The 17,126-nt window shown below is 52.2% G+C and overlaps 1 protein-coding gene across 1 annotated transcript; it reads right to left on the bottom strand.

Annotated features, from left to right (window-relative positions):
- Positions 1-399: 399 nt before the first annotated feature.
- Positions 400-15,400, bottom strand: CAVIN1 (caveolae associated protein 1). The gene is made up of 2 exons (XM_058820437.1): positions 14,837-15,400; positions 400-2,738 (listed from the first exon to the last, which is right to left on the bottom strand). The coding sequence occupies exons 1-2, from the start codon at positions 15,254-15,256 to the stop codon at positions 2,073-2,075; spliced, it is 1,086 nt and encodes a 361-aa protein (XP_058676420.1). The 5' UTR covers positions 15,257-15,400; the 3' UTR covers positions 400-2,072.
- Between the last annotated feature and the right edge of the window lie 1,726 nt (positions 15,401-17,126).

The following is a 17,126-nucleotide window of genomic DNA, read 5'->3' as shown; positions in this document are numbered from 1 at the left end:
GGGATCGGCCCTGTGGGGCTGAGGGGATTGATCCTATAGGACTGGGGGGATCGATCCTATAGAACTGTGGGGATGGATCCCTGTGGGGCTGTGGGGATCGGTCCTACAGGACTGGGAGGATCAGCTCTAGGACTGTGGGGATCGATCCTATAGGACTGGGGGGATCTATCCTATAGGACTATGGGGATCATCCTTGTAGGTCTGTGGGGATCGATCCCCTTGAAGCTCTGGGGATGGATCCCTGTGGGGCTCAGCGTGTCAGCCCCTACTGCAGTGCTATGGGGATGGATCCCTATGGGGATGGATCCGTGTGGGGCTCAGCGTGTCAGCCCCACACAGCAGTGCTGTGGGGATCAGCCCCTCCCCAGCACCCGGTGCCACGGACAGGCCTCACACTGGTGGTTTACAAAAGAGACTTTATTGCAACGCTGCTGCCTGGGCACAGCCAGGGACAGGCGAGGATCGCCCGGGGGCCTCTGCCGCCCTGGCCCCTCAGCTCAGAGAAAACCCGCGCGGAAAAACGGCCCGTGGGCCCGCAGGAGATTGTGTGAGGGCAGGTGAGCTGTGGGCTCACACGGGGCTGGGAAGCGCCAGCAGCCGAGAGCCGGTGCCCGGTGCCTCCCGCACCGGGAGCCTCGGGGCCGCCGGTGTCTCATCAGGGCTGCCTGCAGCCGGCACACGGAACCGACCGCTCACACCTCCTGTGGGGAGGGAAGCTGGGGCAGGACCCCGAGGCTGGGACAGCACTGCTTGAAGGAAAATAATTCTTTAAAAGTAAAGCAAGTTTATATATTGGGTTATGTGAGCAGCAGCAGCCTCGTGCTGGGGGAGCAGGATGGGGAATGCGAGGCTGGGGCTTGCAGCGGGGCTGAGTATGTAAGAGAAGCTGGGCTGAGCCAGGCAGAGCCCCCGAGGCACCGTGTGCTGCCCTCCTGCTGCCTCACCCAGGGCACGGAGTGAAGCTGCAGAAAGCAGGACACAGGCAGGAAGGCACAGGACATGGACATGGGCATGAGCCTGAGCTGTGCCAGGACACCTGCAGAAAGCAGATGCTCAGAAATGCTCCAGGTCCGGTGCTGGGCAGGTGTCAAGGCCTCTTTCTGATGGTCTAGAGCCTCACATGGCAGCAGTGCATCCCACATCCCTCTGGAAACAAGTCCCTAGCCGTGGTGGCTGCTCCAGCATCGCTGCCTGGGTGTCCCCCTCTCCCAGGGCAGCAAGTGTGGGCCCCGCTGCCTGTTGCCAGCACCACTGTGGGTGTGGAGGGAGCAGACCCAGCATGCTGCTCCCTGCCCTGGGACTCCTCCTGGATGTCTGGCAGATCCCTAACCTGTGTAGGAAGCCTGCAGCTTGCTCTGTTCCTGCCACAGCCCCAGGGCACAGCGGGGAGCAGCAGTGAGCCCCAGCTGTGTGACACCCCAGCTGCAGGGTGGCTTTGTGCAAAGGCCACCCAATCCTTGGGAGGGCAGAGAGGAGCAGCCCCACCTGCCCCAGGCCAGCTCAGCTTTGCCCCGTGCTGCCCAACGAGAGGATTTGCTCAGCTCTTCCCTCCCAGCTGCATCCCAGTTCCTCTGGTCCCCCGAAGGAGCAGCCGGGTTGGGTGCTGGGAGTCTTCTTGCCTGTGGCATGGCTGCAGAGCCTGGCATTGGGGGGCAGGTGGTGTGGGCTGGTGGGCTATTGCAGGAAGCTTTCTTGACACCAGGTTTTTCTTATGGAGGACGCTTGAACTTTCAGCTGTACAGCTTCTTGGGATCAGCACTCTCCAGCTGGGTCAGGGCCCTGTCACTCAAAGCACATCTTCAGGTGTGGGGCAAGAAGGCTGCAGCAGGAATGGTCTCCGAGGGTGATTTAGTAGTGTAAGAAAAACAGTTCCGTGTTGCTAATGTTTATGTGCTAAAACTAAAATATAAAATACACCTTGTACAAAGCAGGCAGGGGATCGGCATCGGCTCTGCAGGGTAAGGAGGATGCATTGTGTACACTTCCCTGGGGCTCCAGGGCAGGGAGAGCTCGAAATGTGAGTGATATTGTGTTCAGCTGTCATCCACAGCCCTCGTGCTCTGCAGCCTGTCCTACTCGCTGTCACTCTTGTCCACCAGTACCGCGTCGGTCTCCTCCGTGATCTCCAGCAGGGTGTGCATGTCGGGGCTCTCCCCACGCATCAGGTCTGAATTTTCTCCTTCCTCTCCACCAACCTCCACCAGCTCTGTGGCTTTCACCTCCACCTCACCCTCTCTGATTTTCTTGACGTGGAAAGTGAAGGGTGGCACTTTGTAGACGGCTGTCTTGGACCTGGCGTAGATGGTGTGGTCAGGGGTGAAAGACTTCCTCAGTTTGTCCCGAGAGCTCTTCATCTTCTCTCTCCTTTCGTTAGTCACAATTTTAGTGCCCAGTTTGTTCATCCTCTTCTCCAGGTTGTGGCGGGTCTTCTCCAAGTTGTGGCGGGTCTTCTCCAGGTTTTCCTTGGTCTTTAGCTTAGTCTTTTCCATCTTCTCCTTTGAGAATGCCTTCTTGAAGTCATCCACCCTTTTCATGCCGCTCCTTTTGATGCGTTCTGCCCGCGACTCTTCGATAATCTCCTCAATCTCCACCTCCTCATCCGAGGAGAGCTGGATGTGGTCCTCCTCTGCATGGTCCTCACCCACGGGGACCTCCTCACCCTCACCTTCCTTCTCCACCTTTTCACCTTCCTTTAGGGACTTGCTGATGCTCAGTTTAGATGGGAGCTTCACTTCATCCTGCAAGACACAGAGCGGAGCCAGTGAGACATACAGACACCGGCAGCCCCGGAGCCAGCCCGTCCTCCCTCCCTCCCTCCCACACATGGGCCTCCACGCAGCTAAACACACCCAGGTACCTCAGGCCTGGGCTCATCCTCCCTCACTGCAGCTGATAAAGTCATTGTGAGGAGGATCTGCTTAGGACTGTCCTGCATGTACCAGGACTCAGGCAGCAGCTCTGCTCACCCTAGGCTGGCTCCAAACTCATCTGTGATGCCAGAAGTACAGGAAAGGCAGCCCAGCACTGAAACTGGAGCCTTTTCCCTTCTTCCTCTGTCTGTGTCACAGCCTTGTGCCTTCCAGTTTCATCTTTATCCTGCACTGGCCATTACAGCCCCTCACCCCTGGCTGCAGGACAGTGGTCTTCAGCTCTCCAGCCTGGCCAGGTCCAGCTGTCACCCCGGGCACAGCACAGGGCTGCAGAGGCACAGCCAGAGCTGAGAGTCTGGCCACAGCACCAGCATGCACACTCTGTCCTGGCTGCCCCCAGGCTGCACTCAGACTTTCCCAAGGCCTCAGGATCCAGATGTGGGGCTGGGAATCTCTTGGGATGCAGCAGGCTGCCCTGTTTTTCCTATTTCTCCACTGGGGAATAAGTTAGAGAATTTGCCCAAGTCCATATCTGGAGATAGTGGAGCCAGTGGTCCCAACTCACACAGCCGGGTCTGCAAGCAGACGCAGCTCAACTTGGATTCATTCAGCTTCTCCACGAGCCTGAGCCAGCCAAGTTCCTGATCCCAGTGGCAGAGGACAAGCATGTGCCTGGGAGAGGGGCACAAGTCTGGAGTGGAATTGGTTTTCATCTGAGCAGCACATAGCAGTGATTCACCTCTCTGTTCCCAGGACAGGCTGGAAATAGCCCATCACTGTCCAGAGCCTCACAGCTGCAGGGCTGCAGCTCACGCTCGGAAATTTATTGCCCAAGCAGTCAGTTCTAATCTACAGAGCTGGGTGGGAGAGGTGGGAGCTGCCAGGACCAGCCTGTCAGGAATCCAGCAGCAGCCAAAGGGCAATGTGTGGAACGGGCACTCAGCATGCTGAGCTGCTGGATTTGCTGAGGTTTGGAGAAGAGCCTGGCCAGCAGGACAGCCAGGTGCCATCCTGAGCCCTGGGGCAGGCAGCAGCAGAGCAGAGCAAGGATGGCATTCCAGTTCTGCACTGGAAATCAAGGGGCAGCCCCTGGTGCACCCCAAGTGCTTGAAGTGCATGGCAAACCCTGGAACACCAGCAGGGATTTGCCTGCCCCTGGCTTGGGGACGTGCCCGGGGTGACTTTGCTGTGGCACCTCCCATGCTCTGCGTGTCACAGCAGCTGCACAAAGGTGCCAAGAGCCAGGACAGGGGAATGGCCATTCCCCAGGCATGAGGAGGGGTGTTCCTGGTGCTGTTCTGGGACAGAACATCCCGGTCCCTGCTCAGAGCAGGACAGGACAGCATGTGTGCACATCCTCACCCTGAGTGCTGTCCCACTGCACACCACTGCCCTGCCTCACCAGGGTCACTGCCGCTCTGTGCCTCTGGCCTGAGCTCCTGGAGATGCCCTCCTTGCAGACAGGGTGCTGTCCCCAGCCCTCTGTGCTGTCCCCAGCCCTCTGTGCTGTCCCCAGCTCTGCCTTCCCTTCCACCCCTGGAGAAGTGACACAACTCATCAAATACGTGACTCCAGCACAGCTTCACCTGTGTGAAATCCAGATGCTCTCAGCTGCTTTCTCATTTTTTCCCCAAGCACAGGTACTGTTCCTTGGGCCAGATGAAGTTCTGGAAGCACGAGGGCATCTGGAGAAACTTTTGTGAGCAGTGGAAAGCCAGCTCCATGGGGCACTGGGCTTAGTGAGGATGGCACGGGCTGCAGTGTCTGTGGTGAAAGCACAGAGCTTTCATTCTGGGTTTTCAGGTGCTGGGTGAAGCTCTTCACCCTCCAGATCACAGGTCAGGTCTCATACACTTTGTGGAGATGAAGGTGAAGTGGCCAACATGTGTTTTCTTCATTTGATGAGCCATTTCAGCAGAAAACAATACACACACTCTCCAGAGGGCCAGGTCAGCCCAGGGCAAACCCACATCAGGGGGAAGGCAGGGATCCTGTTCTCCACAACAACACCTGCCAGAGCAATCCCAGAAAATTCCAGGGACCCTGCCCAGCCAGCAGAACATCAGGAACTCCAGCCACTTCCTTCCCTCTGAGGCAACACAATGAGCCAGAACAAAGGCATCCCCCTCTTGCCTGGCACAGCTGTCCCTGGAAATGGGCCATATCCTGCAAACCCTGATCCTATCGGCCCCTTGTGAGCTCCAGAATATGTGTTTGCAGCAAGAAACACACCTCAAACCTCCACGTCTGTCACATAAATAACAACTTTTCCTCACCTTTCCTTGTGCTACACCAGTATATCCTGCTTTTGACTGAATTTTCTGATGGGATGGGATGGGCTGGGCCAGCAGTGCTCCCATCCAGCCTCAGCAGCATCCTGCAGCTCTTCCCTCACAGCCACAAAGACATGGCCAGCAGCAGTTTTGGGTGCATGGCACAGTGGGAGCAACAACCCCTCTTGGGGTGCCTGCAGCTCTCCCAAACCCTGCACTTCCCCTAGAGAGCAGCAACTCTCCCTTCTCCCACTCTGCCAGCCCTGCTCCATCCCCAGAGCCCAGCCCCAGCCTGGCAGTGCTCACAGCTCTGCTGGTGCCTCTGTCAGGAGGCACAGAGGGAGCACAGCCCTTCCCATAGTGAGGATCCCAGCCTCCTCCCTTGGGATTGTTTCCAAGAGCTTTTCTCCAGCTGTGTTTGGGAAACCCTTCATGTCCTGCTCCTGGTTTCTCTCTCCCCTAGGTATAATTCCTGCATTTCCCACCCTCAGGCCACCTCTTCCTCACTGATTGCTGGTCTGACCAGTATTTAACCAGCTGGGGGATCACTGGAGGGTTTTCAGCAGTGTGCAAAGGGACAGTCCCCAGAGTCCAAGCTCACCTGCATTCAGGAAGCATCGCTGTGGGTTCAGGCACAGCACAGCTGCTGTGAGAACATCCACAGCTCTGGCACATCCTAGTGGGGACCAGCCCATTCTGCTGAGCATCCCTTGCATGTACCTGCACCCAGGCACTGCCCAAAGCCCACCAAGAACCTGCCCAGGAGGTTTCTCCAGTGGAGAAGGAGAAGTGGAACTGCCTGGTGTGGGCAGGATGTGCCTGCAGACACAGGCATGGAGGATAATGGGACGTGACTGAAACAATCAGGAACCATCCCAGGCCCATGGCTGGCTGCTGCACAAATCCCTGCTCTGTCCAAGCAAGGCACTGTGCTCTCTGCACCTCATTTTACTCATGACTCATCCGGTTGAGCCACATTTTTAACACCAGGCATTCTATTTTTACTCAGAAAACACCGATCCTGAAGTGGGCGAGTCCGAAATCCTGGGTCTTGGCATCCCAGCCTGTTGGGGTGTTCAAAACCTGGCTCCCAATCAGCAGAGTCCCAAACCAGTCCTGTCCTCTCTGCTCGCATCCAACTGGCACAAGGACAGCGAGTAAACAACATTTTTCAGCAGATTTTGTTACCAGCAGCAGCAAACTCCGTGTACAGTGCAGAGCTGCACCCAGCAGCAGGACATGGAGCCTGCATTATCCCTGCAGCACAGAGCTCCTGGGATGAGCTGTGCTTTGGGAAGCTCCCTGGCACTGGGCCTGTCCATCTGTGGAGTTTGTGGGCACCCAGAGGGGCCCCAAGGGCAGCTGGCTGCCAGCTGCTCTGTGTCCTCCTACTTCAAACAGCCCCGAGCTGTCGGATCCTCAGCAGCCTCTCCCCTGAGTGGGCTTTGCTTTTATCTGACATTGTTTTCGAGTTCCCTGGCAGTGAGTCACCCGCAGCCCATGGCCATGGACACCAGCCTGGTTGCTACAACACACGTAAACACTTCCCCTGGCCTATAAAAAGGCCAAGGAGACGCAGAGCTGAGCTGCATTCCCAGTCAGTGTGTAAGGAACCGAGTCCCAGCACTCCCAGGCACTCTGCTCTCCAGTTGGAAGGTTTTAATGGAAGGTTCTCACATGCACATGCAAATCACATCTGCAATTCATTTCACTCCGTTATTTTTGCACAACTGCAACAGCACAAACAGAGAAGTTTGGTTGATGTTTGCAGCAGTAACATGCAGAAAACGACCAGCTCGCATTTCTGGGCTCCACTATGACCAAATCAGGCTGATGCCAACACTTTGTGAGCTGCAGCCCCTCCTGCACCCACCCCGGGCAGCACAGCCTGGGCCTGGCCTCGGGGAGCCCGGGGGAGGATCAGGAGGAGCTTGGGCAGCAAACAGCCCTGCAGGTCAGGTCAGACTGTGCCAGAGAACAAGTTCTGCTCCCGTTTCCATGATAACTGCTCTGCTGTGCCAGGCCCCAGAGGACACTGCTTTGTGCTGACCTTCCAGCAGTGTCATGGGAAGGAGGATTCAGCTATTCCTGAGTAACAACAGCATGCCTGAGAAGCACCCTGAACACAGCAGGGCTCAGGAGTGTCCAGATACCCTGCACAGAGGGGCTGTGCTTTCCTCTCCAGTGGAACAGACCTTTTCTGTGGAGACTGAAATTGCTAGTTTGCTAGATCACAAAAAAAAAAAAAAAAAAAAAAGAGGCTTTTCTTACATCTGACATTCTCCTTAAAAAGGAGTTTTCCCTGGCAGCTTTGAGCAGAAACCACAATTCCTAGACTTGATTCACCCTCACCTGGCTCTTGGAATATTCCTGTGGCCATTCCCACTGGACAGTGCTGCAAACACTGCTGGGTGACCCCCAAAGGGCAGCTGGAGCTTGGGGGGTTTTATCCAGCAGCTGCACAATGACCCGAAGGCAAGAGGCCACTGTGGCCTCTGTGGAATAAATGTTACATGAACAACATTTAAAGTCATCACTGCAGTGTGGGGAGGACCCGAGTCTGAGCAAGGTGGCCAGATAGAAATGGGAGATGCTGCAGGGGCTGCCTGGAAGTTTTATGGAAGTTTTATGTCACTGTTTGTGCCCTCTGCCTGTTTTACCTGTTTAAAACAACAACTTCAAACCACATCACAATCACAATCACAATCTAATGCTCACAAGAAGCCTGAGGAGGCTCCAGGGCTGCGTTTCACAGGGAGAACAGGTGGGATTTGCCCAGTCACAGCAGAGCCAGCTGCCCCTGGCCACCTGCCCTTTTTCATGCAAGCCACACAGCAGCTCCTCCTGAGGGAAAATCCCAGCTCCTCACACCCACGCTCATGCAGCAAGCACATTAGTCAGAGCAGGATCAGCCTTGGAGGTCTGAGAGCCTGAGGCAGCCCCAAGCAGGAGAGAAGCAAAGGCTGAGAATCAGCAGCTCCCAGAGCTTCAGAGGAGGTTCAGAGTGATCTTCAGGGAGTGATCTTCCTGCTGATGAAGCCCTAAACTGCTGCCTCCTCCTGTGTCTTCTGCTGCCCTGGGCCTGTCTCCACGGGCTGGGCTCACAGGGCAGTCCCTGGCGAAGACTCAAGGCATACCCGGGGCATCTTCTCGGGCTAAGATGAGGAAAACTGTGTTTCAATGGCCGGGGAAAGGGAGCACAATGGAAACACTTACCTGTTCCTTCCAGGAATCTGATTGAGAACAACAGTGATCCGGGTTAGCAGAGAACAGGCAGAGAGAAAAGGCACAGGGGTGTGTTTTAGTCAAGGGAGAAGGCAGGAAGCAGAATTTGACAGAAAAGAGAGTCAGCAAAGGTCTGTGAGTGGAAGAGTGTCTGTCTCTGGTTCAGGAGGTCCCAGGAGACACAGGATCCACTGCCACAGGGCCAGACTCTGCTCACAATCACAGGGCTTCAGTGTCACCTGTTGGGGACATGTCTCCCTTTGCTGCGGTGTAGCTGAACTCAGAGTTTGTTTGTAAGTGTAAGATCATGAAAAAAGGGTGGTGTGTCATGGACATATTTTATGAAGAATCCTTTTGCTAGGATTTTTTTCTTCTAAGAAGCTGAGAGGCCTCAGAAATGAAATTTAAACAATGGTTATCTGCTGCTGTGGAATGCAACAGGTGCATCTGTGATTGGTCTCATGTGGTTGGTTTTAATTAATGGCCAACCACAGTCCAGCTGTCTCAGACTCTCTGGTCAGTCACAAGATTTTATTATCATTCCATTCCTTTCCCCTCAAGCCTTCTGATGAAATCCTTTCTTCTATTCTTTTAGTATCATTACAATATATCATTTTCTTTTAATATAATATATATCATAAAATAATAAATCAGCCTTCTGAAACATGGAGCCAAGATCCTCATCTCTTCCCTCATCCTGGGACCCCTGTGAACACCACCAGAGTGGTGATTTTAAAGCCCTGTGTTTATGGATTGAGGTGCAGAGGCTGCATAGATTGAAGCAGGCGGGTGCAGCTCCAGAACTCTATCCGCTGCTTTTGTCACGTACTGACCTTACCCCAGAGCAGAGCCAGATAATTCCCAGCAGCTCCCAGATCTCTGCACCCAGTGACACAGCAAAGTCAGGCATGGCCTTGACTCTTGGCTTCCAAGGGTTGGACAAAGTTTGTGTCCAATAGTGCCAAGAGGTTCATGAAAAGAGAAGCCTCAAGCCTTAGAGACGAGACTTTTGAGTCCTGCAGTAAGAAGTCACCAAGGAATACTGCTGAGATAAAAAGGTCTAAAATATGAGAGGAGAAAGCAAATCAGGTTGGGATTAGGTAAATGTTAGAGGGATAAATAATTCATTCTCTGGTAGCATCTCCCTGCCTAGCAGAGTCCTCCCAGCCTCTGTAATTCTGGGTGTTGTGCAATTTGCCTGGCACTTATCAGGCACATCCAGTTACCCTGTGTCCTGCAAGCTGTCTGAAAAGCTGGATGTGCCTCATGAGCTGTGAGAAACAGCCACTTGGGACAGGCACCAGAGCTGGTGCAGAGGAAGGGAGGGAGGGTGGGGACAGGAGGAGGCTGTGCTTGGAAAAATGCTTTTGCCTTTAGTGAGTCAGAAGAGAGGGAGAGCTGTAGGAAACAGAGAAGTAAATAGATTGAGAGTGAAAAGGAGCTTTTTTCCCCCTCTGACAGCATTAACATTTTTTGATGCCATTATCAGTCTGTTTGTACCACTGGCTTTGCTCTCAGATCTGCTCCTCCAGGATAAATCTGCCTGAGCTGATTGATGACTCCAGAGCTGCTCTGAACAGCAAAGCAGCAAAGATGGGGTTTGTGTTACAGATCCTGTGCAGACACTGACATTTGCATCCTCACATAAAGCTGAAGACTAAACATCCTGAGACTTTTTATTCTAAATATTTGATTTTCCTTTACTGATACTGCACATTTTGTTTCTGCTCTTTGTCCATCTCACAGCTGGACAGTGCACCCACAATTCTTCAGGTGTCCTGTAACTTATAGGAGATTTGCAGAATCAAGAGGACAATGCCAAATGGGATAAAAGAGGGCTAAGCCTGTTGCTGAATAGTTTATAAGTCATTGTTGTGCACATGAGAGGCCTGAGGGAGGAATTGGTGATAGGAGGGATATTACCTTGGGTTTGTTCTCATGAGCCACTACTCATCCAATCTAACCCTATCCCAAAGGCTGGGCAGCCTCTGGCCCTTTGCTCTGAGACAATTTGTGGCTGCACAGCTCAGCCTGGAACTATAATGGTGAAAGGATTTTAGCAAAGCAAACACTTCTGGCACCAACTGCTTATAAATAATAGCTGAGCAATGAAATATTAATGCAGTTGATACTAGATTGCAACAGAGAAATCCATGCTCCAGAGATGTCTGCTGGTAGACTGGTAATCTGCACTAAAAGAAATCCTAAGAGTCAGAACTATTAACATCCTGACTTTTTTTAAGGCTCAGTCTCCTCTGAATTATTATCTTGAATCTCTTATAGTTCCATAATATGCAGAGAATGTGGAAGATTTTTGTACATCAGGATGTTCATGTGCTGCAATGGAGGCAGCACTGACAGGAGCTGCTTTAGACTGGATTTGCAGTGAGACTGAAACCTGCTCTTTATTGTAAAGTATTAGCAGAAAATGAATACAGTGGCTGCTGCAATGCAAATCCCTTCCCCGTGGGAAGAGGGATGGATGTTCCAGCACAGAGAGCCTCAGCCAGGTGGACCCAGCTGGTCTTGCAGGAAAAGCACCTGGATACCTGGTGCTGTGCCCATCCCAGTGCTGTCACCAAAACTGCTTTGGAAATTCCTGTTTACTTTTTAATGCTGGAGCTGGGCAGGCAGCACTGAACTGCAGGCACCTCACCCAGCCAGGCTGTCCCTCAGGGCTGTGCATCTTCCTGGCTCTTGTCAATGCTCCACTGCCATTAAACTCATCATGAATGAGTTTCTGAATGATTAATTTGAAACAAAACCATGGCTCAGGGAAGCTGCCATTCTGTTTGGGCAGCGGAGAAAAGCTGTAGCCCGGGGGCAGTGGGTTTGTATGCCCTGGGGTCCTTGCCCTGTGCTGCTCCTCAGCTCCCTGAGCTTATCTCTTTTTCCCACACTCTTTTGAGGAGCACAGACCCAAAACTGAGGCAGCTCAGCTCTGAATCTGCCACATTAATGAGTGGGTTTGAGATCTGCCCCCTCCTTGTCTCCGTGTGCAGTCTCCCATCCGTATAAGGCCCACGCCAGCACAAAGCCAGGCTGGGCTATTTATATTTCCCTGCCCAGCCCTACCCACCCAACGCTGCATGGCTGGCATCCAGGTCCCACCCAACAGCACAGCCCTTCCCACGGAAACTCACATCTCACACAGCTCAGAGCAGCCACCAAAACCCCCAGAAGAGCAGATGAGCCCCAAGGGAGCCTCCCATGAGGGCAGCGTGGGGAGCACACACTCACACCCCTCAGACAAAGCTGCTCTTCCCAACAAAAACACTGCAATTAAACACTGCAGCTTTTCCCAACAAAAACATCCCCAGAGCTCAGCCCACACCAGCCTCAAAATAAAGGACCAGCACGCTTCAGAAATTCAATACTCGGTGTGCGTGCCGAGTGCTGCAGGGGTTTGTCCAGCTGTAACAAAATCGGCCTCTGGCATTTGCAGGAATAAGTTTAATTGTCAAAAAAACAGTTTGGAGGGAAATGCCAAGCTTACATAAACTGCCACGTGCTGCTCTCCAGCTCTCACAAAGTCTGGTTTCAGAGCAGTGGCTGCTTGCACAGGACATCCATTATTTAACCATGAACTGCAGTAACCAGCCCCATGTTGAGGATCCCAAAACCAGGAGATTTGGGATGAAGTCACTTTAGTTTGTTTTTATTAGCAACCACTCTCATGGAATTTTTTGGTGCCCTGATTTCTCTGAAAGAGAGGAGCTGGGACAGAGGCACAAAGGAAGCTCTGATGCTGCTGAGCAGTGCAGGCACTCACTGACATCAGACTTTTTAGGAAGGTAAATTCTGCACTGAATGTCAGTGTACACACTGGCCTGTCAAAACTGTCACCTCTGCTTTGGCTCAGCAAGTTTTCAAAAGAGAAAGTTGGGGCAATTTGGAGGGGTATGGTTGTTTTCGAGTTTTATTCTAAATAATTGATTTAATTCCCTATATTAAGTCTATACAAAAACTATAATTCAGAGAAATCAGATCAGCTGCTGGCAAAATCAGCTCAAAGAGGGTAAGCAAGTGTGAAAACACAAACGTGAATGGGAGTGAGAGTGATGCCTGTAAATGTTCTGCTCAATACCTCCTGTCAGCCAGGCAATGGGAGTGACGTCCAGCCCTGCATTTTCTCCCCCAAATTTTGAAACCACCCCAGCAGATATGCTCAGGATCATGCCACAGGTCAGACTTTCCCTGATAAAAATTTGGTTTTCATCCCCTGCTAATCTACAGCAAGAACAACACCATTCTCACAGGCAGTCTGGCTTCCCTCCGAGGTGCAAAAACTTCTTATTTGCACTCCCAAAATAATCCCTCCACAATGGCTGAGACCTCAGGACTCAATGCTGAGAGAATAATCAAACATCAAGAACCAGCAAAGAGCTCATTTATCTTTACCTCTTTTACTTCATCCAGCTGCAGAACTGTGCAATATGGAACCCTATTAGAGCAGGACTCTTGCTCTGCTCGGATCTCTCGCGCTGCTGTAAAAAATTGTGGAAATTTTACATCTCCAAGGATGAGTTTATGTCTTGTTCTCCAAAAGAAAAGACTAATAAGTCTCTGGACTTTTTGCCACAGCAACTGGAAACACACAGGAGTCACCCCCAGCTTGGGAAAGCAGCTTTCCCTGAGTCAGAGAGGAGCAATAATGTGCTCAGCACCGCAGAATTAATGACACGACCAGTAAAATACCCCACAGACACTTTGGTAGGTGAGGGTCTGAGGAGTGAGACAAGGAATTAGAGGGTTATTTTGTAATTATTTGGTTTTAAGTGTAGACACGGTTAGGGAAGCACAGTGAATGGCTCAGTTAACCCCAGGGTGGACCCCATGATTTCCCTCCAGGGCTGGGTGTGCTCCACTCCCATGGAAATGCTGGCACGTCCATGAGGGCACAAACAGATCCATTTCACATGGTGCAAACCTTGGAGAACTCCTCACCTGTGCTCTGTGACATTCAAATCACACTAAATTCCATGCTGGGAAATCATCCCAAATCCCAAAGCATTTCTTCCCCTAATACCTCCATGATTCCTCAAGCCCCTGGCACAGCCCCTGGCCAAAGGACTCTTTCCAAGGCTGCCCTGTCCTCACCACAGCAGCAGGGACAGGCCCCAAACTTTTAGAAACAGGATTGCTTTTTCATATTCCTAAAGAAACTCCGCTCAGTTTCAATAAGGCACAGCAAACCAACACAAACTGCTCATGAAACACTAACCTGCAGATGTTTGGGATGCTTCCCAAGGACCTTGAACCTTGCCAACTTCCTACCTATTTCCGTAACTGACATGGAATGTTATGTTTAAACAATTCCCTCCACTCCTCTCATTTTGCAGTGGTCGTGGCTTCTATTTTATTTTTCCACGGATAGATTGATACAAAAGGCTTGTAATAAATCCACACACACATATCTGGCTATAGCTGGTTGTGTTTCCTGTATGATCTGAGTCTTTCAGTCGTGATAAACAACAAGAAGTCCCACAGGTACATGTCTGACCTCTGAGCCTGTCATGAGCCACTCGCCCTCAAACCTCACAGAAAGGACCATTCTCCCTTTTATTCTGCTTTTTTTCTCTCTCTTCCCATGATCAGCACTCGAAGCTTCTCCATTTGTTCCTAGCACTGGCTATTATTAACACAGAGCTTTCAACTGCAGCATTAACTGTTTCACCCACTTTTCTCCCCTGTCCCAATAGAGAGTTTGCTCTGATGCAGAAAACTAACTCCAGGCAGGAAACCTGTAGAATCACATTCATCTCTCTCTCTCCTTGTTTAATGTTAAATGAAAACTCCAACACTTAGTGCAAGGAGGTGAACATCAAGCAAACCAAACCTGTTATTGAGACCAAACAACAAGGAGGCTCAAGGCTTGCAGGATGCAGAAGAAAGAAGATGGGAATTGTACAAGCCCTCAGCAAAGGCCACCCCGAGCACTCAGGGGGCTGGGCTGGATTTTGTCTGACAGCTCTATCTGCCCTGGCTGGACAGATTAACCCTGAGGCTGGGGTTACTATCACTTGTTACTAGATGCATGTCACAAATTTGAAATATCATCGGTCTCCACGTAGCCACACACATGGTGTCTCTTGGTAGAAGGCACGTTGGCAGATGGATTTCCAACACCCCCTTCTAGATCCCAGAGCACTATTGCTCTTTATTGAGCTAAGCAGTTAAATCAGGTTATTTTGATATTCTGGCCCATTGCAGCGAGTTCTGAGGGGTGGGAACTCAGGATTGATCCCTATCTGCATTAAAACTCCTGTTAAATGGGACAATTCTGTCAAACTTCGTCTTAGGACATGCAGCAAATGTTAAACCACAAATGAGGTGACAGGGGACGCGCCTCAGCTTGGGCTGCCAGAAAATTTGGGGAGTTTGGGAGAACACGCAGCGTGACGGGACCCTCAGCAAAGAAAACACCCACTAACAGGATGGAAAGACATCATGAAACACTTTCCTTACCTGATAGATCATGACTTTGAAGTTCCTGCGCTTCAGGAGCTCCGCTTCGTTGGCCTCCAGCTTCTTGATCTGCCCGGCTTGCTTCTCCAGGTTCTGCCTGACGGTCTTCACGTTGACGCTCACCTTGCGCACCTTCTCCAGCATCTTGTTGACGGTGTTGCTGGTGGTGGTGTGTGCCTTGGTCAGCTTGGTCAGCTCTCCCTGGATGCTGGTCACGGCGCTATCCATCTCCTGCTGCCTCTCCTCCAGCTGCGTTTGGGTCAGCTGGATCTGATCCACGGCCCCGATGATCTTGTCCAGCAGGGTCAGCACCATCACGCCGTTGATCTGGTCGGGTTTGATGGGCTCCTCGGGCGCCTGCTCCTCCGAGGTCTCAGAAACGGTGGGTGGCTCGATGATCTGCAAGGTGGTGTCCTCCATGGTGGCTGTCAGTGCAGGGAGAGAGCAAGGAAAGCTGAGCCCGAGGCTGGGCTGAACTCCGAGCTGGGAGAGCAGCCAGGAATGGGGAGAGCAGCGAGCGAGAGGCTGTGCTGAAATCCAAATGGCACAGCCCCGCACGGCCGGCCAGTGGAACTGCCCTGCAAAATTTTCCAGCCTTGCAGCAGGTCATTGGCTGACTCCACCTCAGCTATAGAAAAGGAGCCGCTGCCAAATGCCTGCTTGACCCACCCTTTTGAAATGATTAAAATAGTTGGAGGGGAGACGAGGGCTCTGCATGCAAACACAAGCACGGCTCAGCCAGGAATGCGAAGCTCTGGAACTGCAGCCGCCCCTGCTTTACTCTCAGTCTGAAGGCGCTGAAGCAACAGGAGGAAAAAACAAAATCCTTTAGTGAACGGCTCGGGAAGCTGCTAGGAAGAGAGTGGGAAGCAAGCAGCCCCATCTGGGCACAGCTGTGTGCACTGAAGGCTTTAAACAACTTTTTTAAGGTTTAAACAACTGCACATGCTGAAGTTCAGCTGGAAGCTCAAACCTTCTCCCAATACTTAGGTTTGGGGTTTTTTTTTTTCAGGACTATGAGAGCCAGAATTTCAGTATTTTAAAGAAATGTCACAATTTGAATTCAGTAGTAACAGCATGAAAAGCGGACAGGAATCGAAGATACAAGTCTATATCTTAGGAATGCCCCCTCCCATGTACATGCATGGTACATGCAGGGTGCAACAGATATCCAATCTGTGTGGAGATTTAACTTCTCTGAGTTAAAAATCTCCACACAGATTTAACTCAGAGAAGGATAATTCCCTCCTGGAGTTAAGCAGCTGGGCACTCCCCCTAAAGGAGCTCTCCCAGCTCTGCAATCTTCGAGCCCTCTGCAGGTCCTGTCACGAGAAAAAACAAATTTAAATGTGGGGCAGTGCTTGTAAACAAAGCCCGAATTACTCGTGGATTTAGTGGTAAAATCCCTAAATTATTCAAAATGTGGGAGGTGCCACCACAGACCTTGCAACAACTCAGCTGAACGTGCCAGGAATGTGGAGAAGGAAAGTTCAGATCTTGGGAGTGACCCTGGTTCTGGTTCTGGGGTTGGCTCAGCCAGAGGGAACCAAGTGCCCATGGCCAGGGCTGCCATTTGGGAAGGCTCTGGGCACACTGGCAAGGTGGCAGCTTTGACAAGGGGTATTCACCCTCAGCATTCCTGCTCTCAGCCTTTGCCACTGCCTGGCAAACAGCAGGCTCCCCTAAAGGAGCTCTCCCAGCTCTGCAATCCTCGAGCCCTCTGCAGGTCCTGTCACCAGACTTTAAATGCAGGGACACTGCTTGTAAACAAAGCCCAAATTACTCGTGGATTTCGTGGCAAAAACCCTAAACTATTCAAAACAGGGTGGCACGTGGGAGGTGCCACCAGGCCTTGCAACAAGCCAGCTGAACACGCCAGGAATGTGGAGAAGGAAAAGTTCAGATCTTGGGAGTGACCCTGGGCCAGACCTTTCTCTGGTTCTGGGGTTGGCTCAGCCAGAGGGAACCAAGTGCCCACGGCCAGGGCTGCCATTTGGGAAGGCTGTGGGCACACTGGCAAGGTGGCAGCTCCCCTCATTCTTTTACAAGGGGCATTCACCCTCAGCACTCCTGCCAGGCCCGGCCTGCTCTCAGCCTTTGCCACTGGGCTCCTGCCAGGAATGATCCAACTGGGCAACCCCGACATCCCACGGATGCAGAGGGCCATTGTTCACTGACAATGCCCACAGCAGTCAGCACTTTCCCTGCTGTGTCCCTGCCCCATGACCTCGCTGTCCCCACTGCCCTGGGCCTGCTGGCTCTGGGATCACAGGATTGCACCCTGGGCCCC

This window comes from Ammospiza caudacuta, chromosome 27, assembly GCF_027887145.1.
Source record: "Ammospiza caudacuta isolate bAmmCau1 chromosome 27, bAmmCau1.pri, whole genome shotgun sequence".
Classification (NCBI taxonomy): Eukaryota; Metazoa; Chordata; class Aves; order Passeriformes; family Passerellidae; genus Ammospiza; species Ammospiza caudacuta.
Note: the sequence above shows the minus strand (reverse complement) of the source record. Positions and strands in the feature narration are given on the sequence as shown.

Bases quoted from the DNA above. Each gene is read 5' to 3' on its own strand.
- CAVIN1 (XM_058820437.1), bottom strand. From the start codon at position 15,256: ATGGAGGACACCACCTTGCAGATCATCGAGCCACCCACCGTTTCTGAG. The intron at 2,739-14,836 runs GTAAGGAAAGTG...TGTGTCTTGCAG, and splicing joins TCAAAGTCATGATCTATCAG to GATGAAGTGAAGCTCCCATC.